The following is a 23,284-nucleotide window of genomic DNA, read 5'->3' as shown; positions in this document are numbered from 1 at the left end:
AATTAGTGTGTTGTGTATTCTGGGCTGAATAGAGTACTCCGTTTAACTAGAGCGGGCGCGGATGTATACAAACACAAGCTGGGCGTAGACTCTGCCTCGCGGCAACGTTGAACTCTGTTGACCAGGTCAAGATTTTCCGAGGCACATGAAGTTGTTGAAGGGACAGAACACTTGGGACGATACAAAAAAGGGAACCCTGTGCGACACGCCTATGGCTGGAGGCGATTGAGCATACGGCAAATGCCACCTTTAGGAGATATCTTCTTTTACCCAAGAGGAACGTAGGCCAAAATGGGAACGTTTAGCTTCTTGCAAGTGGCGACAAACTCCGTTGAAGAGGACGTCGACGACCCCTCCGTGCAGGGCCGAAAATATCAATATTCTTGGTGCCGTCTAGAACTCGATTGCATTCCTTGGCGCGGGTACGTATGCTGTCATACATGTCCGGATAAAGGGGTTATCTGGCGTCCGTTTTCGGGATTCTCCTCAAAGCACTGGCGTAGAAAAGACAAATGTGTCATTTTCTCCTCAGGCCATATACCGGAAGGTACCAATATTCGCAATCACTGCCTTTATTGCAGCGAAAGCGTATCATTCATCAGGAATGAGTTTTCGAGCGCCAGGTTGCTCCGAGCAGGACACGCCTAAAGTCTCGGGTACAACAAGGCAGCCTCTAGTCCCCAGGGCTATGATCTCAGGCACTCAGCAAAAAAAAAATTCAAAGGAGAGATCTCATCTGTAGCGAGTGTGAAGTCACCAGAAAGGCTACTTGTAGTGATGTAAAGGGCAAGCGTGTAGACTCCATTCTTGAACCCTTGTTAAACGTAATCAGCATAATGAAGCGTCCATTAAAGTCAACATCCCTAGTTCCTAATTGCGCTAGCCTTTCTATGACCAGCGTCCCAAGACAGCTTACCCCTGAACTGGGTAATAGTGGTTATAATGCATTCAAAGATCCAGAGCACGGTCTGGATGTGTCTCTCCTATCCCGTCGGTGATCCCTCCAACAAGAAGGGCGTCTTTGACAATGGTCATTGTTGTAAGTGGCACTTCCCTGGACTGCTCAAAATGCTCCGATGCCCATCGTAGATACGCTGCGAACGTTCCTGGCTTGCGGTCGGCATCACAGTTCTCTGGCTGACCCCAAATCGTAGCCAGGTACTCTCTCCCATGCACAAAAAGCCCATGGGATGCTTTCAGGATCGAACACATTTCTAGAACGCTTTTGACAAACGCATCTGCTTCTTGATACTGTTCATCGTCCGGAGAAGCACCCTCTCGGAATGTTGACAGCAGCTCGAACTGCTTGCGGCCGTCCCAGTTAGTCAGAATCTGAGCCCAATAGACATCCCTAACCCCGTCAAGGATAAGGGCCTTGTTTTCGAAGAATTCAGGCCCATCCCAACCAGTAGTAGGTCCTTGAGGTGTCTAAGGCGCTCGAGGCAGAAAATATGAGCGAGATAATCTGCAATTTCCTCATACGTGAAGATGGGCCTCTCCCCTTCCGGCGCGGGTACTTGATATTTCGGCAAGTGTTGTAATAATGGATGATTGCGCATGGAATCGCAATTGGTCACTGCCTTCCAAACCTCGAGAAAGATATTGTGCCAATATTTAATGCATAAACTGCCCTTTTGACCGGCAATAAATCCGTTGTAGAAAATCGAAGACTCCGGGCCCATAGGAAAGCCATAACCGGCCATTTCAAACGGCGGGTTCGGGTCTTCTAACAGATTCCAGCAAAGGGTGTCAAGGCTTTTGAACAGGAATGTTCCAACATCCATCCAGACTCCGCCATAGAGGTAAACGAGTGGAAGTCGGACAAGATCACCGCTATGTGGCCCCACGTGTGTACCCGTCATTTTCTGGTTAATAACCGCGTCTGCGAGGAAAGAGGAGGGCAAGTATTTCAGGGCATGTGTCGGAGAACCTTCGACAAGGTCAAGGACCCGCACCGTCCACGCCGGACCGAGACGCCGAACCCAAATGATGACATTTCTCTGGCACCATTGCGGGCAATTGGCGAGCCCACGATTCCAAAATGCCCAGACATTGCGCTCCGAGGAGCTCACGGGCTTGAATGTCTGCAGGTCTGGGATTATCTCGGAGTCAGATCTGGTATCCCGTGAAGCATTGGTAAGTTGAGAACTGTCTCGAACAGAACCCACGGCGAAGAAAGGGAAAGGATTTCAGGCGTATCTTGTCAGGAGGTAGTGTAGGTCAGTAGACGATTAAATATAAAGGGACGACCTTTCCGTAGCCATCAGATTTGACCCGTGGATTTTGGGAAAGCGAGGAGACTTTATGTACTCCTCTCGGAGTTCCCAATTCCGCAACGACAAGACGGCCAGGGTTATACTTCGACCAGTGGGATCGCTTTGCAGATTTGCCGGCTTTCATTGTCAACAATGACAAGGATTCCCCGCGATTGCCACCGCAAAGGGAAAACTGTGATACACCTATCAACAGCAAGAGAGTAACTCTCAATCTCCTTCTTGTTACCTTTGCCCCTATCAGACGGGTAAAAGTTAGCCATTTGATGTGCCCACGGCATCGCAAAATTCATCGGCGACCAGCTACTCTTGATTTCAGCTCTTGTTGAATTTTCGATTTCAGCTGGGCTGGTCCCGACTGTTGGTACAGGGATCTTCAATTTGTTAATCCACCTCAGCGATTGGTGACCGGATTTTTGAGGAATAGGATTTGAAAGGTGAGAACACAGCCCCATGATCAACCTCTCATGGGTACTTGTTAGATGCGAATTGATCCCAATCGGGGGTTCACAGCAATTCTGTTGGACCAGACAACACCCATGGTTAGAATTGCGCTGGCGGAACCTCTGAAAATGAAGTTGCATATCGTCCATAGCTGCCCGAGGGTGATCACACATTGCAATGGCTCATGGGAAACGCCGGGTCATCATTATCACAAGCACAGCGGGGATATATGTAAACCTTGTCCAAAGTATAGAGCCAAAATCACACCTCAGAGCACCAAAGGGCTCTCTTCACCCAAAATGTGAGAAATTTATGTAAGTAAACCTGCCACGGGGCATAAAAGCAAGTAGGTACATCAATAATCTAAAGCATCTTGTACAAATCCATGCATGTGAATCGTTGCGGTCCATGAAACTCCCCAGCTCTAATCACCGAGCGTTATATATCGATTTTTTTTTTGCAGCTTTCCCCAGGTGTGCTAAGACCATACAGCACTCCATACCCAGGAACCAGGAAAGAAACACCTTGTCTATCAGGCCCATGCCCTCCCCAAACCTATATTGACATAGAACAAGATCAACATAGAAATAGCACAAGGGTATACATGATTGCCATGAAATATCCCTGCCATGCAAATAGCCAATTAAATATTTTCTCAAAACATATAAAATCCCACGGCAAACATTCTATCCACTGAATGGATATGCTGTGTGCATCAAGATGATTTGTGACGAAAAAAATAAATTCAAATGAAGGAGATATCTCCCTCGAGAAGAGAAAATCGCAAAATGAGGTAGTCATGAGAATATTCCCGCCTTGCAGCTATCTCCTCGTCATGAATTCCAACTGCCGCGCTGGTATTTCGGCAACGATTCTCCTTCAACTTCAGCCTGTGTACCCGAGACAGGATGGCCGAAAATATCCTCTTCTGTGAGAGCTGGTGCAGATGGTTCAAAGTTGTTTGAAAAATCACCTTCATGGATGCGAGCGTAACCGTAATCACCAGGGGAGCTGGCTTCATTTAATAGACGCTGTCGCTCGAGTTCCTGCTTGTCATCTTGAACACGCGACTGAGGTACGGTGTTATTCAAACTTGCGTTGTTCCTGGCAGCTTCTGGCCACGCGTGAGCTTGAGGATGGCCTGAAGGAATTGAGGGAGGTGAGTGATCATTCGTAATGCAGTAAGTTGGCGTAATTGTATCCGTGGAGGGGGCAGATACAGAAGGTGAAGTGTTGCGATTTACGGGGTTAAAATCGTTGTGATTATTGCGGGTGTTTGCGGGTTGATAGTTGGAATCGTCTTCGGAGAGGACGGGCGCGGAAGGTGGCAGTCCATGCGGTGCGGAAGACGGACCAGCTACATCGCCTTCGTGGGGTGGTGGCTCGCTGGGGAGAAGCATTTCCTCAGCACGGCGTAATCTCGTCTTTTCGTCAACATTCTCTTCCGGCTGGGCGGGTGGGATAAACATAGGAGGGGGGGAATCGGGGGAATAGTCGCTATGCGGAGGAGGGTGGTCTGGCCAGTCTGAGGTTCCGGCGGGATCGTATCCGTTGTGGGGCGGCGGGGATTGGCTGGCGGATCGCGTATGGCGAGGTGTAGATTGTTGTTCTTGCAGGTCGTCAGGCGATGTGGATTGCTGGTGGCTCTGATCCGAAAGCGAAGATGCGTCTTGACGCTGGCCACGGGAGCTATCTTTCGATCCGACGACGATCTCGAAAAGACATACAATGACGCTCTTATCTCTCCGAACCTGTTCGGTGTCAAGGATGTTGCCGGCAACATTGGAAGTTGTCATGCCACGCTGAATTTCCGCAGCAGTATTCATCTTGCCATTGCCATAAAAATTATTGCTCATCATGTTCAATCTTGGAAGAAACCGATCCTGACCCGCCAGTTTTCCTCGGATATCCATCACCACCTCTACATAGTAACGGAAGCTAATCATCGCGCCGGGCACACGCGTGATCGTCGGAAATGCGTTTTCCGGGATACGAATCGATGTTTTAATCTCAGCGGTCATGGTGTTGGGGTCGACGATCAATGGACAGAATATTTGCGACAAGTCCTTACGGAAGACACTGCTTGTCCGCGTCACACCAAAACTCAGGCCACCCAGTCCAGTGCGCGACTTTGGGTAGTAATCTTCATAAACGGGTTTCTTCCCTTTCTCAGGCGTGCCAATCGGTAACTGCGGATACATATCAATTCTTCCTTGCCTGTAGAGAGTGATGATGACTCCGTTGGGGCTTCTGATGGGCTTCGTGTGTTTGATCGAGATATTCACTGGCAAGAGGTCACCCGGGAGCACACCAGCGCGCAGTACCTTTGTTGTAGCAGTGATTTCTTGGCTAGCAGAAGATGTTGCACCACTCCACAAATCATCGTTTCGTTGGGCGCCGCACCTGGCAGAGCTGGGTTCGCTGACGATTTGAAAGCTCTGGGTGCTATTACTAACGCAACTTGAATTGCTTCTTTCGCTTGGTACGGGGCTAAGAGGCGGGCCCGAGTCAGAAGACTGCGGTTCGAGAGACGACGCCCTTCGGGGCATTTCGCTAGATGTAGACTTTGTTTTCGACCTTGTCTTTGACCTTTTTGATATAGGTTCTAGGGATATGACACGGGGCTTTGGAGGGGGTAAGTTTGCGATATCAATGGTTTCGAGGAGTAGGATCCGCTTGTCACAGCTTATAGTGGGGGAAATGGTGGTTGGACGGGTTAAGGTAGAGGTGATCACATAGGAGATTGTACCTCGTTCAAACTAAGAGACGCGAGATTTAGCGTAATTACACAAAAATATTCAATGTTATTGAAGGGGGAGCACTTACGTTGATACTACTCGGGAGGCTGTAGGGAGGGAAGCACAGCTCAAAACGAAATTTATAGATTCCCTCCTTCAATCGGCCATCGCCGCACAACACAATCTCATCCTCGAATAACGTCGCCAAACCGTTCCCGAGGTATTCGCCATTTCTTCGCCCTCTTCCCGTCCCTGGAAATCCGGAGTCCTCCGCTGTCTCTCCCGGAGCGACTGGATTCTTGTAGACTTTCGCATAGCCATGCAGGCAGACGACCAAATGTGTAATCCGAACGGGTTTGACGACGACCAAGCACACTGAGCCATCCACGATATCTCCGGGCGAGTACGACCTCCAGGGATCATCTGGCTGAATGTAGAACTCGGAAATGTTCCTGTTTCGATTGCCGAATCGGTTTGTGAACTTGGATAGAATGGAGCGTTTCCGGGCGGGGGAGGCTGAAGTCGCGTCGCCATTGGGGGAGTCTAAAGCCATGGCCGGTGGAAACGAGTTGACTCCATAAGCGTGCTTGATGCCCGGGTTGATTGGAGGTGTGGTTTGATCGGCAGAGGAGTCGGATGGGAGAGGAACAGGGGATAAGAGAGGACACGAAGCGCCCCGCCAGCGTCAGCATTCGATGTCGAAGAGGGAGTGAACGAAGCGCAAGAGACTTGCGGGCGAAAGACGGTAGGGTCAGGGATTTTGATAATCGAACGAATATGTACAGGGTGATCTGGGGAGGAAGAGCGGGAGTAGGTCATAGAGAGAGGGCGAAATCAGATGCGGCAGCGGACTCGACGACGGTGACAGGGGGATTCGAGCGGCATGGTTCCGCCAGCATGGAGATGAGAGCGAGCCAGGAGTGATCGGCCTGGCAGATGGGAGGAAATAGGGAAAAAGAAAGTGAGCAAAGACAGCGAGAGAGTGGGAGAGAGAGGGTGAGGGAGGGAGAAAGACAGAGTGAGAGGATGCCCGGGCTGTGAAAAGGGAAAAAGTACGCCAGCAGGTCGTTAATGTGGAGATTCAAGCCCTTTGGTTACAGCAGCGAAACCCCCCCTGTCGGCTCGTATCTTCTACCAGTATTGCTTCTGCCTCTCGTCTGCTTGTCCGGTCTTCCTCGAGTGGTCACGTTCTAGACTGCGTTGCGGGAAGTTAACCCCGTACTCTGTCCCTACGAGCGCCCTGACTGAGGTCTCTCGGTGCCCGCGCGTCCCTCGACACACGACGAGGTGGCAACGACCCCCCCCGGAAAAGAAAGTTTTTTTGGAGGATGGGGGCGTCTCGGTTGGAGAGTCAGACATCGCCCGGTGGTGAGTGGCTCGCTTGGGACGGTCAAGCTTCGCCAATCTCAAGGCTTGTCGAGGCTTGCTGAGTCGTGTCTCGAATCCTGCTGGTCCATTTTATGAACTCTCTTAACTTTTTTCCCACCATCTCAGGACTTACTAGGGTTCCTTAGCCAACCAGAGAAGAGAAACCGGCTCGCGCTCTGGAATCATCTTCGAGAATGCTCCGTGTAAATGCTACATCACTGCTTTCCCCCCACCCCCGGTCAAGGGTGTCGATAGATCTCGGAGCGACTCTACAGATGTACGAGCATTCTAATTAACTCCCAGACTTCGTCTTTTATCCGCGGTGTTTACTCCGTACCAAGGATCAATTCAAGCCCCCGTCCCTTAATCTAGGCGGGCCAAAACAGTGTCTGTACTCCGTACTTTCTGGACAGTCGCTTGTTTGCTTTGGCAGCGAATATCCTGGCTCCCTTGGGGCACAGCACTGGTGCTTAACCGAGGGTCCTGACCATCATTCACACCAAAAAGTTACGGCCCGAGCAGTGTGCCCAATTCCTCCAAAATCCTCCGAAGATGGAGCAAACAGAACGAGATCAACAAGTGGGACCAAAACCCTATATACCGTACATGATGTACGGAGTACCCAGACTGAAAGTAACTCTGTAACCCCGGAGTGCCAGCATTCATGGTCGCGTCACAGCCCAAACTACCAACCTGTCAAATCTGTCTGTCATTTCATCACAAGAATCAATCCTCATGAACTTTCTGTGGGGGTATTGATGGCTGCTCCATTCTCAGCATCCTTGCCATGACCTTGTGCCTCAACGCTTAACATTGTTAGCTATTCAATAGTTCGACTCAGGATCGGTCCTCCGTACATCCGAGGGCGCCTCCACCTTATTACGACGCCCACCGATCTTGCAGTTATAAGAGCCAGGGAAGAAGCGACAGCAACCCGCATCCCCTTCTCCCAATAAAATGCCTGTCGCCGGCTTGACGCTACTGCACGCGTCCACTCTCTCTCCCTGCTGGCAATCGACAAACACGGCATCGATCTGCACACTAGAGTCGAGAAAAGTCACAATCACACACCGACAACCCTGAACACCCCATCACATTCCTTCGCCATGAAAAAATCTCTCAGGAATCAAGCGGATCCGCCGCACGATCAAGCTTTCGCAGACGCCCGACCCAAAAATGCTTGTCTGGCAGCCGAAGCTTTTCACAAGCTTTTCTGCCAAGAGTGGACGGAGAATGGCGTCGGCAACTCTTTTGTGATCACAAATAAATGCATTTCTCATTTTTGTGGCACTTAGAAGAAACCTGCTAGAGCAAGCTATATGTATGAGTACCAAAAAGGAAATAATCCCACTAAGACAAATACATGCAAATGCTGAAATCCAAGACAACATACGCCAAACTCTAACAGGTATGCATGTAACTATAATAGTTCATTCACACAAAACAGATTCTCCCTACTCCATAACAGAAAGATTAAGATGCCTTTTTTTGTCTTGGTCTACAGAGCCAGAGTATGTATAACCTTTCTTTCACTCTTTTTATCTCCTCCTGTTCGCTGATCCACAGCTTGATTACATATGTATTGCTGCACACTGTAATTACTCGCTCTTTTTCTCTTTAATTTCTCGCATCTCCTGTTTCATTCGTGTGATCGTCCCGCTTCCTCCGTAAACCAGTCCTGTGTAGAGCATGGCAACACTGGCACCCGCATCGAGGACCGCCTGCGCCTGTTTGCCATTCGTAATACCGCCGGATGCAAACAGGACCTTCGCCGGCTGAAGATCAGCTCTAGCTGGCGGTGAAGCGATATCTATTGGAGCACCCTCATCCGCCACGGTTCCATCACTAGTGGTTCCCGGTTGACCCCCTCGCGCAGGGTGTCTATCAAGAATGTTTCGATATCTTGATACAAGCGCTACTGTCCGATCAAACAAGTGAGGGCCCGAAAATCCTCCGGTTTCTTGAAGTGTAGTCTGTTCCTGCACGGACAGTTGGTAGCCCTTTGGCAACGGGTCCGGTCTGCGGTTGGTAGTGTTTCCGACGATAACACCATCGACACCAGATGCCCAAACTGCGTCGCAGATACCATTCACCTGCTCTTCGCTGTCCTCATCGGGGCTAACCTTGACCATCACATATGGCTTTGTACGTCGATTTGTTTTATGCGCCGCTTCAACAACTCCTTGAAGTAGCTTCGTCAAGGGCTCAACGCGCTGTAAATCCCTCAAGCCAGGTGTGTTTGGACTCGACACGTTGACGACGAGGATGTCCGCGTATTTGGCTAATCGATCCACACAGTATACGTAATCTCTCTTGATCGCCTCGATGTCATTGTCTGGTGTCGTTTTATTCTTCGCGATCTGTACCGCCAGTAGTTTGCCCTCCGTAAGGCTGCCTGGTGGCACGCCAGCTTCTCCATCTAGCACCCTTTGTTCCCCCGCTTCGGATGATCCATATCCGTTCGCATAGGCAAATTCGCGCACTCGTTTGTCCAGCACGGACGCCATGTGATCCGCTCCTTTAGAATTGAGTCCGTATCGATTGATTAAGGCATTCTGAGAAGGGATACGGAATACTCGGACTTTAGGGTTTCCTTCTTGCGGTAATGGCGTGCATCCGCCCACCTCCACGATGGCAGGACCGAGGTTAAACAGCGGGCAGGGAATTTCAGCATCTTTATCTAAACCACCGGAGATGCCAATTGGATTGCAGAGAGAATACCCGAAAACCTACCAAAAAGGAAGCACATAAATAAGTAAACTACACCACCAGTAGGGACATGGTAGAACCCAAAAAGTGAAAACAGACCTCAGTAACCAACTTCCCATCACCGTCCGGATTTCCCCTCTCCCGCGGATGCAAGCCGAACCGATACAAGTTCTTCAGCATGTCCACACCCACATGGTGAGCATCTTCCGCATCCGGGAACATCCACCTAATCAGTGGCGGCACCAAATACCGATGTGCACTCGCCCTCGTATCTGTCAAGTAAACATATCCGCACCCCATCCCCAACACCGCCGCCGTCATCCACATTATCCTTCGTAGCCGGCGCTTCCTCGGCGCAACTTTTTTTGCGGCGCTAGTTGCTGTGGTGGCCGTTGCCGCCCCCACAGCAGCGCTTTCAGCCTCCTTCTTCGCCGTAGATGCTGCATCAGAGGAATTGAACCGTGCGGAATACGAAGGATAGTGCGGACGGGAAAACTTGGAGGAGAGTGCTCGCGGCACAGAGCGGCAATTGAGCCGCATTGGCCTGGAAAACATATTCTACTTTTGTTGCCAGAGGCCAAGAGGACCATGCAAAGGAACACTGTCGGTCAATTGGCGGGTGGGAAGGCAGGATAACGAGTTGAACCAAAGCCTTTTTTTTTTTTTTTCTTATTTCGCTGACGGAAAGACTTCAGAGCTGTGGGGGGAAGTGGGAGTTCACGTGACGTCATTTCTGGGACGCTGCCAAAGAAAAGGAGAGCCTTTCTGCGTTGAAGTACAGAGTACTCCGGACAGAGTACTACCATCTCATCTAGATCCTATTACCATGCATTATTTTTTTTGGTCTGTATCTGCTAGTGTTTACCAGCAGGTGTTTGTGAAAATACCAATCTCTTAGCATATTCTCACTTTCTGGGATATGCACACAATTGACCAGGATTCGATTTTCCCTGAGGCACCAACAACAAGATGGCCTGACAATACTGGTGATTCAGTAGACTTCCAACATGGTGTCATGTGTAACCAGCTCATGAGTCAACACAGGCAGAAGTGAGATGTACAGAAACAATATCATAGTTCTATTATCCAATAACATAGTACACAGTGCACAGGTAAAGTATCATAGGGTTTTCTGCCACCCGGAAACAAGAGCCCATACCTAGACAACTCATTAGCAAAGAAGCAAGAAAAGAAGTGGTCAGAGGAGAGTCGATGCTGGTGTATGTCCATATTCAAGTGTATGAATCATCCCAGGTATATCAGGATGGGTAAGGGACAGCGGGAAATATAGTATAATAACATATGTACGCAACCTGAAGAGCTTCATGCCCTCCAAACATTTCTTGACAGCTGTGATTGGAATATCAATCCAGCACTGGTATCAGTGTATGTCTGTCATGATTCAGTCAGACAACAAAAAAAAAAAATGGCCATAAATGTCTTTCTGCAAATTCCTGGAATCAACCCAAAGGAGTCTAGACGCCTCACGCAGAACTATATTTAAATCAGGTCCGCAGGTAGCCTAGAAATTTGTTCATAGACAGGGAGCTCAGGAAGATGCAAGTCAAAGCAAGTGATCATCACTATATTCCAGAAACATTGGCTTTGGCATCTCAGCTGCACGGAATCAGATAGCACAAACAGGGGAAATTCTATCATCCTGGTTGATAGAGGGGGAGTAAGAGCCACTTAGGCTTCGAAATATCGAAGAGTTGGCCCGTCGATTTCCCAGCGGGATCATTGCCCATAGACAGTGCAGAGCAGTAGCATCACTTCGATGCACGCTCCGCCAGTCAGCTCAGCATACTCGATGGGCTGAATTGATCCATTGCTATTGAAACGCCACGATTAATCCAATCAGCAGCCAGGTGAGTATGTTGAGCCAGGTTCCCTTCGTCTCATCTCCTCTCCGTGGCCATGTGACCTTGGGCATAGTCTTTCAACGTCTCCTTCGGCTGGAAACGGCTTGCTGCTAAACTGCATCACGAGAGAGAAGAGAGAACATCTGCCACTGGCGAGTTGGGATGACACCGGCTTTTCCCGACCGCCACATGGCGCTCCGTTCCGGGATCTCCCTGTGGTGTTTCATGAGCAGCGGAAAAGGGAAGAAAAGCAACACCAGACTCAATGCAACAATGCAATCAAAAAGGAGACAAATAGGTCCAAATTAATGCCGTCCAACCATCAAATTTACACACGTATCGAGACCCTTCTATAATCGCAGCAGGACTGCAGCCTTGTGTTTGGGACAACTTCCCTGCCTTCCTCGAGAAGTTGACTCGGCGGAACTGAACCCCTCTGTCGTCATAGCCTTGCCGCGCACATATCATATTTGAACCCAACGCATCGGAGGCTCGCAAGGTTCTCTGCGCTTGGGTATCAACTATTTATATTCCGTACTTGTCTAACATATGCCCAGCGATGAAATAGGACCCGACTACCAGGGTTTGGCCGTCCAAGCTGTCAATATCCCGACCAAGGGAGCGGGCATCAGAGTCTTCGAAAGAGAAGCAGAGTTTTCAGCTCCACCTTACCCCAGGCTCCCGGCTCTGCTTCAACTCTAACCCCATATTACCCCACACGAATCAAACCAGCTTTCAATTGATATTCTTGTCCCTCGAAGACCAACTCCCAGTTTCTGCCGGCCCTGAGCAGGCCAGAGCAACGTCATGTCGACCAACAGACCCTTCCTTGCAAATTTCCTGGCAGCGTTCCGCGCCCAGTCCGCCTACAAGGCTGCCAAACCGCCTTCGCCAGGCCCGTCAACGGGCCTCTCCACTTCCCACGTTGGTTCTGCGAACCCATCCTCCTCCGGCTCTCGAGCGATAACCCCCAAATCTGCTGCTGCTTCCCGAGGAAGTAATCCAAATATCACACCGTCCAGTTCACCACAATCCACGGCCGCAGCGGTGGCTACATCAGCATCTAGCCATTTTTCTTCACATCACCACAACCACAGCCACAACGGCAGCAGCGGCCATCGCCCCACTCATGGCCACTCACACGCCCACTCCCATTCCACTTCGCCGCCTCCCCCTACAGCCCGCTCACAGGCCCGTTCTTCCCTCAGTCCCACACCCAGCACTTCGTTGAGTGGAGCTTCGAATTCCACCTCCCCGGTGGCTAGTTCCACACCGATCCCCGTTCCAAATAACAGACATCGTCGCGGCAGTGATAGCAGCAGCGGGAGCGGTGGCTTTCGGGACGCGCTAGGCTCAGAGAAGTGGTATATTGGAGGGCGCACAGCTACTGGAGAAGAAAAATTTTATCCGCTTGGAATGGTTACCAAAGGCGGAGGTAGACTGAGCGGGAGGGTTGGAAGTGTTGATCAGCTCAGTCTCTAAAAAGCTGGAGAATATTGTGTCATTTGGACATCCTCCGTGGAAATCCTAGTGCTAGCGTGGAGCAAGGAGTCGTCGGTGATAAACCGCATCTATGATCCGCTTGATTAGACACAAGAAAAAAAAAGGTGTACAAATTACAGGTATTTTTCTTTCTGGCAAGATTTGTGTTCCCGGTTAGGTTGGCGCACATGGAAGGTATATGAACGCTGTGTTTATTCACGGGTTTTGCATAAAAATTGAAATACACAGAGCGATCGTGTGTTGTTTGGTTGTTTGTTTGCTCTTTGACTCTCCCCCGGGTCTTCTATCTGGGCATCAACTGTCATATATTCCTGCGGCCACAGGCAAGGGAAAGTGCTCCTTGGATATTTAGATAAGAAACCGAAAAAGATCTTCGCTCTTGACCATGCTGCTGTCTCACACACTCTGGATCTCAGCTTCTGCCAAAAGGAGAATATATCCTGTATGCCGCAATGTTTCTGTCCACTTGAACGGGCATTCCCATTGTACCAATACATGAATTCGAAATCGAGACTGGTTTACCCTGCTTTTCGATTATCCAGATCGAAAACATGTGCTGCTCCCAAGGGGCCAATGCGGGGATAAATTTGGACAGGAGGAGGTGGAGGTCTTACCGCAGCGGATACCACCATGGTAACCTCCGGTGACTCCAAACGGGGAAGTTAGTCCGCACATTCCACGGCAGTATACCGCCCAGGGGAGGTTCGTGCTTCCCTTCTTGCTTTTGTCCGTGATATGGAACATGACCCGACGATATTTCAATGAGACCAAGAGAAAAAAGAAACAAGGAGCAAAGCAAGGGCAAAACGCAAATTCATGTGACTGCTCACTTCGCTAATATTGGGGACTTATTCCCCAGACACTTTTGGGAGATATATTTCCTCCCATGTGCGTCCATGCGGACACACCTGCATATGAGTTTCTTTTCTTTCTCTCTTTCTTTCTTTTCTCGGTGTGGCAAGTCTTCCATGGTCTCTATTGTTGTGACTTTGAGAGCATAAATTAAGAAAAAGAAAGGAACAAAAAAGGAAAAAAAAAGAAGGAATTGAAGTCCGAAGACGGGCTAGATTTGCTTCTCATGGAGATACATGGAAAATAGGGGGGAACGTCATGAAAGAGTAACGTTGAATCCAAGCGGTCACGGACATTGTTATCCTGCCCGTTCCCTCTCTGCCGTCTCCGGGGATTTCACACCGGTCGAAATGGAAAGGCCTTGCTCCATATAGTTAACCGAGCCTGGGTTGATAATTTTGGGAATCCCAAAGACCGTTGCTGTCGTCCAAAGGCAAATCAGGGGGGTCGACGCCCTCGAACAAGGATTAGCTGTGCGGCTGGTGTACCCAATTTTGACTCGCATGCGGAGCACATACATATCAACGGTATTACTCCGGGGCATCCAGAATGCTCCATATGCAGATAGAAGCCCATTTCACATGATATTTAATATGCCAATTTCACCATATGCATGTTATCGAAATCCCCGTTTCTCGAGCCCGTCACCACCTCATCCAACACCTTCAAGCACTAACCCACCACCCGGGGTACATATAAGAATCGCGACGATACATCTCCCTCCCATTACCTCCTTATCTAGGTATAGTACATAGGGTATACACTCTCCTCCATCCTCCAAACCTCCTCAGTCACAAGGACCCTGTGCCGTCAGCCCAAAGGTAAACCAAAAGAAAAAGAAAACAAATTCCAGGCACATGGAGTGGGCCCCCCACAAGCCGTCCCGCATCCCCACCCACTGCTTAATTGAACCACCGGACAACTCCAACGACAAGGGCCCAAGCATGTGGTTTTGAAACACCCCCGGCCGCGCTCCAGAAGTGGAGGCCAAAAAAAAAAAAAAAAGCGGACTCCTGTACTCCGTAGTGCCATCTTTATTTTCCCTCGCTATGGAGAATGTCCTGTCTCGGGATCCTTGTATGGCGGGGCGTGCAAGGGGGCGCCACTCCGTGCCCTGTGTGCCCTGGAAGGACTGAGGATGGAGTTGCTGCATGTGGCTGTGGCTGGTATGTTCTGCGTGGATATTTGGAGGAGGCATGGCGGAGCTCTCCACTTTGAGGTTTCCAGATGCTTCGGGGCAGGGAGGGTGTACTCTATGTACGGTAAGTACTCTGTAAATTCAGGGCTGTAGGGCGATTCTATGGCGGCTGGTTTCTTCTTTTTGGATGTAGTTTATGTGAAGTACGGAGGATATCGTAGTTACATTGGAGGCTGAAATGGAGCCACAGAGTGTGCACAGGGCGTCTGTGTACATACACACGTAGGATAGCTGTTGGTAGAATGGGTGAGCTATGGTTGTCGACGAGGTATCAAATGTGATCTACTCCGTATACACTACAGCGATGCAGAAAACAGCAAGGCAAAGCTTTCACTCAATGATTGTTATGATGGGACGGTACATGCATGTATGTTTTGGAAAACAGGAGAATGGGACACAAGTATGAAGTGTAGAGTGAGATTTTTGATAGATCCGATGGAAAACTATAGTTCAGGAGCTTTGTTGCACGGCCGTTGTTGCCCATCACCGCTTCCGGGAGGAAATCGGCGGAGAGCGTTTAGTTAGTAGACGAAGATCAAGACCGAAATTAGATGACAATGCCAATACTCGATTGCAACACGATCGATATCGTCCTGCGCGCATCATCATGCAGTGCGACTTACCTCGACGTCTACAGAGCACCGACACTCAAATATGCAGCGTGGCGTGCGCCAAAGGTATTACAGAAATGACTTATTCAATTCGCAACCCGCCCAATGCGCTTTGTAGATACATAAGAAGTCCTACCAGAACACACGGCGGTGAGCTGCCTTCGTTCTTCCGAAGTCATCCCAGTTTCTTATCGCTTCTTGTTCCCCCGTAGATCATCGTTTCTAGTGAGACGTCTTTCGACGTGAATTGTTATTTATTTATTTCACTTTTTTCGTTTCTCCAGTTCATTGACGGGACCTTATTTAGCCCTTCTGTGGTTTCCAATAAGATATACTCGCATTCCAAGAAAGGGGTCAGATTGAGTATGGTAGGCAGATAGGACGTTGTCCTACCCAATACCACAGGCAAGGGGTCCGTGTGATGAGAATATATCCAGAGACCTGGGTATCACCAACAAAGAAATGATGTGACTATTGAAATCCAACAATCAGGTTCCTGTTTACCACCGTTTCGGGGTAAGACGGGAGAGAAAAAAGGCTAGACAATTAGTTTTCTTTTTTTTTTTTTTTTTTTTTTTTTGGCACTTTCGTCAGCGCGAATTTTCGGTCTGGACACAGGGACATTTCTTCACTCAGTCCGAGGTCTGACCGAACGTAGAGATCCTCCTATCAGCAGCAGGCGAGCGATTTCCTTCAGAGGCCCAACGAGCCGCCCAGCCCGCGTCCGACGATTTCGCGCCTCGGCATTCCGGTTCCGACACGGAAACCTGTTGGCCTTCCTGATTGGGCAAAAGCTGACCATTATTAGTCAGCGCATTCTTTTTAATGCACCGGGGTGAATAATTCTGCACAAATCCTCCGGTGTTATGCGCACGAACCTGGGCTGGAAGTACCTTTGCGCCCGGAGGATTATGGCGGTGTACTCGGGGACCAGCGCAAAACTCTATTCTCGGGGAATACTGCCCACCTCCACTGACTCAGGAGTGCGCCTTGGGGCTTGGCGCCCTCGGCCAATGGCGGGCATCGCTGTTATCTCCACGCACTCGCCCCCCCGGCCGCAGTCGAGATACGAATTTACCGCCAGAGTTACCCACTTTTCCTCAACGTCGAAGAGATCTGCTGATGCTTGGCTTGCGTAGAGAGCTTGGGCTGCTCCAGCGCATCAGATATCGACCTACACCCCCGTCGAGCCTTGGGGATGCTTCAACAAACTGGCCGGTTGATAATGTCTCATGTGAACGAGAAATTAATCGATCAACCTTTGTTGAAAATATGATTCGCGCGAGGTTAATCATTGCCAAGTTACATTCAAGCCGAGGGACACTCCTGACGCGGGCAAATTCAAAAAGCAAACAAAAACCAATCGCACGGCGACACTTGTACTGCCCAAGCCCATGAAAGCTCAACTCGTTAATTTCAAATAATATCATCGATACGAGGGAGGCGAAAAACAAAAAAAAGCCTGTTGGGTTGTCGAGGTCCCGTCTGGGCGGGGCAAAACCCTCCGTGCGCCCGTGATAACAACTGTCAGTTTCATGGCCCTTTCTGGAACCCTTCGATCCTCGGCAAAGCTTCCGCATTCGTCCACGCTTGAAGCTTTGTTACCCGCTAAGGCCAACAAGAGGAAAAAAATGATGAAAGGAAAGTTGCACGAGCGGCGCCAGGAGAAATGTGGTGACGCCACGGGCGTTATTCCATCCTGCTCAGTCAGAGTAACTGTGATGCAACCATGACAAGAGCAGTGGAACCTTAGAAGCTTGTCCTTTTAGCCTGTCCCTTGTGTCGGGAGGTGATTGGCCTAACCGGCGATGTTCGACGGCAGGGCCTTGTGGATGGCCACAAGCGGGCTTGAAGCAGCCAGGGAGAGAGCACGGAAGGTGGATCCGATTGCCGGGTCTAATTCTGTAACGAATGATGACACGCGTCGCTAGCCCCTGAGCTGTCGGAGGGTTGCCAAATTTATCTCGTCGAGTGTCAAGTCAACAGCTCCGCGATGCAACTTGTCCAAGTATCTCCCGTTTCGGAGGAAAGGATATGGTTCTTGAACCAGGGAAATTATGATTATTTTGTTAGGCCGCTCCTTGCGCTTATTCTTGAAACGCTGAAATTGCCATATCCTGGATATTGCGGATAAGATGCCGTGTTATCCAGAAACTTTGTCCTGTCTCGCCGCCGTGGTCGGAACTCTAACAGGCCCAGCCGAAAGGGTTTGATTTTTTTTTTTTTTTTAAACTTCCTATCCTTTCACATCGCCATGTGCATTTTTAGAGAGCATGGATACTGTCTGAAGCATGGCATGGGATCCTTTATCCTGAAAAATGTAACCGACGTCACCGTATCATTATAGTTCCTCTGCCCCTTAGAGGCGAGATGATGAGGCGCTCTGGCGAGAATGCGGAAAAAAAAAAAAGGGTATCTCCAGACCCACGAGTCAGGTTTCCAGGGACTTTGTTGAGTTTAAACTTGTTCGAGCGTGTCGTGCTCCTAAAACAGTTGGACTGTGGAAATAGCCAGGCATTGCTTCTCGCGCGAGCCATTATTGGCAGCGATCTTGGTAAGATGCCCGGGTTGAAAAATCCACGGAACATCACCGAAGCGACGTCACTCCTCTGCCCTGTGACTTCAGAAGAGCAGTATCCTCGTTAATATTAACCTCAACCGGCAGATCTTCAATGCGTCGGTTTTTTTTTTAAACAGGTCACATAATCAGCTCATGTCACGCAAGAGTCTTCTTTTTTGCCTCCCCCTGGAGGAAAGGAGGAGGAAGAACCGATAGAGTAGTCCTTCGGGCTTGATGAGGCGTTTATGGGAAGAATGACAAAAAAAAAAAAAAAGAAAGTTAAAAAATGGCACAAAGTCTGTGGAAAATGGCGGAATTCCTCCGTGGTAACTTCCCACGGCGCCAACCAACCGAGTACCAAAACCCAAGAAAATTGTACCACGCCTTTTTGCTTTCCCTTTTTCTTTCTCTCGGCTTTGCGTCTCTCGGGAGAAGCTTCATCGAACGGCCCTCGAATGTTATTCCACTCCACTTGAACCTTTTTTCTGCTTCCAACTCACCCATTGTTTTTTAACGGTTGGCAACAGGGGCACTCCGCCATTGGGACAATTTCGCCGAAGTGGGACGCCGCTCTCCTTGTACCCACTCACTCTGTTTTGGGGTTTTCCTTGGGTCGGGAGAGGTGGGAGGGCCGCTGCCAGAGGCGTCCTGTGGCTTCTTGCACCATTGTTCTTTTGTGTTTCGAATGTCTTTTTCTTTTTTGGTTCGCAATTTCCCCTACTTCAATCTTGTGTCTTTGGGGAGATCAGTGGATTGGCGGGCGGGAGAATTGTGTATCAGATTGAGACGAAGCTGGTGGCTCTGGGTCGGATTGCGGCCTGGAACCACTCTTTTTAATTTTTTTTCCCTCTTTCTTTCTGTCAGATACTCCAGAAGTAAGTCGTAAATCATCTCAATCAAACTGCCTGAAATGTAGGATATGCGCGGGAATATTTTTCTTTTCTTTTTTCTTTTTTTTTTTGTTTCTTGAATTTCGGACGAAGAAATATTGCCGTGAAAATCTCTTCATCACCTGAAAGGGGGGTAGTGTTTCCTCATTAACTGGGACTTTGCACGTGGCTCGATCGATTTTTGACCTCGGCCCTTTTCGTGGGATCGGGCCGTTTGTTCGACAGGTTCGGCCGAGGGTGGTTCGACGCTAATTAGAACCCAGCGGCCGGATTACCCAACCCTGGTGCTCCTCTGTGGGTAACTGGTCACTTCAAGGCGAACTCAGGGCAACAAATGTTAATTACCCGGAGTACCCCGTACATTGGTAAATGATGTCGAGGTTCGTTCCGTGTTTGAGTTGGCCGGATTGGCTTCAATGTTTATTGTTCTGTAATTTCGTATACGAGGAGGTTACGCGTTACTATGAGGGATGGATGTTGTTCTTTTCCCCTTCGCTCATCTCCGAGTTAAGACCCCAAGATAATAATATGGTGCAGAGCGCGCGCGCGCACACGGGTGTTATAGCCCTATTTTGTGCCCTGCAAGATTGATCCTGCTAAAAGGCAAAAAGAGTTGCATGCCCGGCAAGGACCGTGGCGAAAAGAGAGGTATGCTAAAACCGAAGTGGTATCAATCTTGTTTGTCGTCATTCGCAACGTTGCAATTTTCTTTTCTTGTTTTGATATTGGGAATTTTGAGGCTTTTGAAGCTTTGATGCTTGATATCTATATCCCTATATACCCTGGACCTGCTGTATGTACAGAACAGATTTGATCCTGGGATGAACTGCCCACATCTATTTTAAGCTTACATTTTAGGCCAGCTCCAGTGCAGAAGAGCTGTTGTGGGAATTCCTTTTGGGGCGTGGGGGCAGGAAGGGATAAAGGGGGGCCTGAAGGCTTTGCGCAACGAAATGGAGCCACAAGTGCTTGGCTGAAGACCTGGGGAAAAGGTATAACCCAAAAAAGAAAACAAACAAACGATGTAACTGGACATTGATCCGACGCTCTAAAGACAATTGAAGGAAGTGATAACAGCGGCTATCTGGAAAAAAAAAAAAAAAAAAAGGAAAAGAATAAAGAGGAGAGAGAGGGTTACATTGCTCTTTGCTGATTGTCCTGTACATCATTCTTGTTGATGCCCGAGGGACAACTCTGTTCTCGTCCTCGGGGACCAATTGTACCTGTCGCTTTGACCTTACCGTTTTGTCACTCGTCCCTACTGCGGTGTCGATGTATCTTTGTGTTGTGTGGATGCCACTAAGGGCGAAGCCACGAGGAACTTAAAAAAAATATCTGCCGGGGATGGAATATGTCCCGGATACGAAATACGGGGTTGGCAAAGAGACGCAGAGTGATCCTTTGGAGAGGATTTTAGCTTACTAAATTAGGATAGGAAGAAGTGGCTTGTCGTCGCCTCTCTTTCCTTTTTCTTTTTTTTTTTTTTTTCCTTTTCCCTTTGGGTGTGAGAGAGCGTCTTTTGCGGAGTTAATCCTCCGTCATTTAGTGCTGATAAACCCGCAACCCCATGGCGTTTTGGCTAGCGATATCCGTGACAATGGATTGAGGCGTTCGTAACCAAAACTGGGTTAGAGCTCCGAGAGTTTGTTTTCTTGCTCCCAACCACTATGTACTCCGTTACTCCCCTTCTTCCCCCTCCCTCCTCAACCGGACTCGCAAGAGCGGGACTCAGCTGAACCCACCTGTGCTAAAGTGCAGCCCGTCGATCGTCCCAGGACGTTCCCACTCTGGCGTTGCTTAGGGGGATCTGTGCGCAGAAATCGACGACATCGTGGGCCCATGGTTTGTCCCTGTGTGCGGGCCAATGAAGGCCGTCGCAATTCCTCCCGATGTTCAATGCCGGAGGGGATATACTCGCTGCCTGCCAGTCCTAATTCTGGCTGTGGCAAAGAGGAGTGTGTGTTTTCCTTGGTTAGCTTTCTTGCTGCAGACCACTAGCGATCATTTATTTTCTTTTTTTTCCTTCTTTTAAAGTTGGCATCGACCAAGCACGTACTAGTAACTCCTCCGTACCATTTGTGGTGCTGTTGGCGGCTGATGTGCATTTTCCGCCACCTGCTGCTGTCAAGTTGTCAGGTCGCCAAGGGGCGGGTTGTGCAGCGTTGGCGTCTCTCACTCGTTCTCCCGACAAGTGTTCATGTGATCTCCGGAACGCTCCCCCGAAAAAACGTACCCGTCACGTGACATTCAAGGTTGACAACCTGCAAGCGGGTGGATGTTTCAAAATCCCAGGGCGGCTGAGCCTGGCAGCTCCCGCCCCTTGTCGGTTGTCTGAGAGAGACATTAATGGTTCCCGCCAGCGTTGCATAGGGATTTGTTCTATTTCATCGGAGCACAATCCGAACGTTAGATCTCTGCAATAAGAGAGGATTTTATGATGATGGAAGGGCCATGAAGGGGAACCGGGGGGAAGAAGGGAATAAGGAAAAAAACAGAGCAGGGGGAGTGTTGATTGACAAACGTTTTGATTGATTTGGAGCGGGATATCACATCCTAAACGGGAATGGTCCGAGTCTATTCTTACGCGTAAAGGAAGTTCCGAAAAATAAACCCCGATCGCTTGCTGGCTTTGTTGTCGAAACAGCGTTCGCGACGAGTCCATGACCAACGGGGGAGTGTTGGCCTCTACTGATCCCGAGTGACTCTTTCGGGGATCGCTGTTGCACTTGACATTGGCCGGATTGCTGCCAGTGCGCTGTCTGTGCTTCCCCTTTTGCGCAGGAGATACATAGCAAAATATTCTCAGCCAGAAACGAAAAACGACCAAGGAAGATTGACTTCGATCAGCGTGGTTTGATCTGATGCTACGAAGGCACTACTCGAAACCTTACCTATGGGCGTGGGAGTTCAATAAGGGGCGGGGACCAGATCCGGCGAACAATAGTCACACACACACACACACACAACGATGAGAGTAGCATATTCTGAAATAGCGAAGAACGGTAGCTCGCCCCGGCAGACGCCGAGATTCGGCCAGGAGCTGATATGATCTTGAATGATCTCGGAGAGAAAACAGAGCAAAACCGGGCAGAGGGATTGTCCACCCCGGCAAGGGTCGACAAGACATCGTAGTATCATCCATCCATGAGCATTTTTCGTCGTCGCCCCCGGAATCCCAGTTATACATGCTCCCGTACATAAAAGCATAAAAGAAACATGCTGATTGCATTAGGTCACAAAACAGCAATACATAGATCCTTATCAAAACAAAAGTTATTATGGATGTATTCCGCAGCAGGCTTGCGATAACCGAGCTTCATGCTGGAAGAATTGCTCCAGTTTGTTTTTTAACCTTCGCAGCTAAGGAGTTCCCGGGTTGGCTGGATACGGGTCCCCGACAAGAGAAACTCTTTTTTTCTTTTTGGGCATGTTCAGGGATCTGGTCGAGAAAGGATGCCAGTCGACGTCCAGCAGGATATATTTTTTGTTTTTGTTTTTTTTATTTGTTAATTGATTGATTCACTTGAAGGCTTATTTTTAATTTTTACCATTTATATTTATTTCTCGTTCGTCATTTTCGTACTCTTGTCGATACACGGAAGGGTACAGGGTGGAGGGAGTACTCTGTGATACCTTTTTTTTGAAGGGGGGAGGGATGTACCTTGCCCGCCAAATTAGTGTCTGAGAGTACATTGCTTATAGCCACGACCCGCCTGCCCGAAGTGACTGTTCGGTTTTGGGTGTTTTGCCTCTGCAGGGAAAAGAGACTTCGGTGTTGCCGGGCGACGATTGGCCAGCACACCCCTGCCAGCCTTCCCTGCTCCGGGCGGTGATTAGACTTCCTGCCTGGCCCTGCCCATTATTTCCAATTGCATTCTCCCTCAGGTCTTGTCTGCTTCGCTCTAATTGCGCCGGTGTGCTCTCTCTGTGTGTGTGTGTGTGTGCGCGTGTCTTCTGTCGTCAATTCCCCTGTCCCCTCCCTCTCTCTCCCTCTTTCTCTCTCTCTCTCTCACATATTTTTCTTTTCTGTTCTCTCTTTTCTCTCTTTTATCTCCTCTCCCCGTCTGTTCCATAAGTTAATAGTTAGCTGTCTCGGCGTGTGTGCGTGCGCGCGCGTGTGTGAGTGTGTGTGTTGTGTGCGACCTGCAATTGAAGGTACTTGCATCACCTCTTTTTTCCTTTCCATTTCCCCCCCCTTCTGCCTCATCTCTTATTTTTATTTTTTTTTTTTTCTCCGAATAGATAACAGGTGAGCCCACTTTTATTTTTATTCTAT

The 23,284-nt window shown here is 49.3% G+C and overlaps 7 protein-coding genes across 7 annotated transcripts; 2 read left to right on the top strand and 5 right to left on the bottom strand.

Moving 5' to 3' along the window:
• Positions 1–948: 948 nt before the first annotated feature.
• On the bottom strand, positions 949–2,728 carry CIMG_07939 (capsule polysaccharide biosynthesis protein; the record flags this gene model as incomplete). Its single annotated transcript, XM_001240775.2, has 3 exons — positions 949–1,428; positions 1,518–2,092; positions 2,503–2,728. 3 exons carry the CDS (start codon positions 2,726–2,728, stop codon positions 949–951), a joined length of 1,281 nt encoding a protein of 426 aa, XP_001240776.2.
• A 137-nt stretch (positions 2,729–2,865) lies between these two features.
• Positions 2,866–7,066, bottom strand: CIMG_07940 (pH response protein PalF). The gene is made up of 2 exons (XM_001240776.2): positions 5,544–7,066; positions 2,866–5,476 (listed from the first exon to the last, which is right to left on the bottom strand). The coding sequence occupies exons 1-2, from the start codon at positions 6,006–6,008 to the stop codon at positions 3,551–3,553; spliced, it is 2,391 nt and encodes a 796-aa protein (XP_001240777.1). The 5' UTR covers positions 6,009–7,066; the 3' UTR covers positions 2,866–3,550.
• Positions 7,067–8,195: 1,129 nt separating this feature from the next.
• Positions 8,196–10,150, bottom strand: CIMG_07941 (orotate reductase). Its single transcript, XM_001240777.2, has 2 exons — positions 9,632–10,150; positions 8,196–9,552 (listed from the first exon to the last, which is right to left on the bottom strand). Exons 1-2 carry the CDS (start codon positions 10,085–10,087, stop codon positions 8,422–8,424), a joined length of 1,587 nt encoding a protein of 528 aa, XP_001240778.2. The 5' UTR covers positions 10,088–10,150; the 3' UTR covers positions 8,196–8,421.
• Positions 10,151–11,664: 1,514 nt separating this feature from the next.
• CIMG_07942 (uncharacterized protein) lies at positions 11,665–13,281 on the top strand. The gene has a single exon (XM_001240778.2). The coding sequence runs from the start codon at positions 12,202–12,204 to the stop codon at positions 12,874–12,876; it is 675 nt and encodes a 224-aa protein (XP_001240779.1). The 5' UTR covers positions 11,665–12,201; the 3' UTR covers positions 12,877–13,281.
• A 1,606-nt stretch (positions 13,282–14,887) lies between these two features.
• On the top strand, positions 14,888–15,684 carry CIMG_07943 (uncharacterized protein; the record flags this gene model as incomplete). Its single annotated transcript, XM_001240779.2, has 4 exons — positions 14,888–15,011; positions 15,189–15,314; positions 15,397–15,624; positions 15,677–15,684. 4 exons carry the CDS (start codon positions 14,888–14,890, stop codon positions 15,682–15,684), a joined length of 486 nt encoding a protein of 161 aa, XP_001240780.2.
• A 2,410-nt stretch (positions 15,685–18,094) lies between these two features.
• CIMG_13284 (uncharacterized protein) lies at positions 18,095–19,068 on the bottom strand. The gene has a single exon (XM_004445068.1). The coding sequence runs from the start codon at positions 18,620–18,622 to the stop codon at positions 18,398–18,400; it is 225 nt and encodes a 74-aa protein (XP_004445125.1). The 5' UTR covers positions 18,623–19,068; the 3' UTR covers positions 18,095–18,397.
• Positions 19,069–20,711: 1,643 nt separating this feature from the next.
• Positions 20,712–22,135, bottom strand: CIMG_12050 (uncharacterized protein; the record flags this gene model as incomplete). The annotated part of the gene is made up of 6 exons (XM_012358546.1): positions 20,712–20,948; positions 21,065–21,189; positions 21,242–21,387; positions 21,530–21,561; positions 21,593–21,778; positions 21,971–22,135. The coding sequence occupies 6 exons, from the start codon at positions 22,133–22,135 to the stop codon at positions 20,712–20,714; spliced, it is 891 nt and encodes a 296-aa protein (XP_012213969.1).
• Between the last annotated feature and the right edge of the window lie 1,149 nt (positions 22,136–23,284).

This window comes from Coccidioides immitis (genome assembly GCF_000149335.2).
Source record: "Coccidioides immitis RS genomic scaffold supercont3.3, whole genome shotgun sequence".
Taxonomy (NCBI): Eukaryota; Fungi; Ascomycota; class Eurotiomycetes; order Onygenales; family Onygenaceae; genus Coccidioides; species Coccidioides immitis.
This window is presented reverse-complemented; position numbering and strand designations above follow the sequence as displayed.

Coding starts and splice junctions, on each gene's coding strand:
- CIMG_07941 (XM_001240777.2), bottom strand. CDS start 10,087: ATGTTTTCCAGGCCAATGCGGCTCAATTGCCGCTCTGTGCCGCGAGCA. Junction 9,553..9,631: donor ATGGGAAGTTGGTTACTGAG/GTCTGTTTTCAC, acceptor CCTTTTTGGTAG/GTTTTCGGGTATTCTCTCTG.
- CIMG_07942 (XM_001240778.2), top strand. CDS start 12,202: ATGTCGACCAACAGACCCTTCCTTGCAAATTTCCTGGCAGCGTTCCGC.
- CIMG_07940 (XM_001240776.2), bottom strand. CDS start 6,008: ATGGCTTTAGACTCCCCCAATGGCGACGCGACTTCAGCCTCCCCCGCC. Junction 5,477..5,543: donor GCCTCCCGAGTAGTATCAAC/GTAAGTGCTCCC, acceptor CGCGTCTCTTAG/TTTGAACGAGGTACAATCTC.
- CIMG_13284 (XM_004445068.1), bottom strand. CDS start 18,622: ATGGGTGAGTTGGAAGCAGAAAAAAGGTTCAAGTGGAGTGGAATAACA.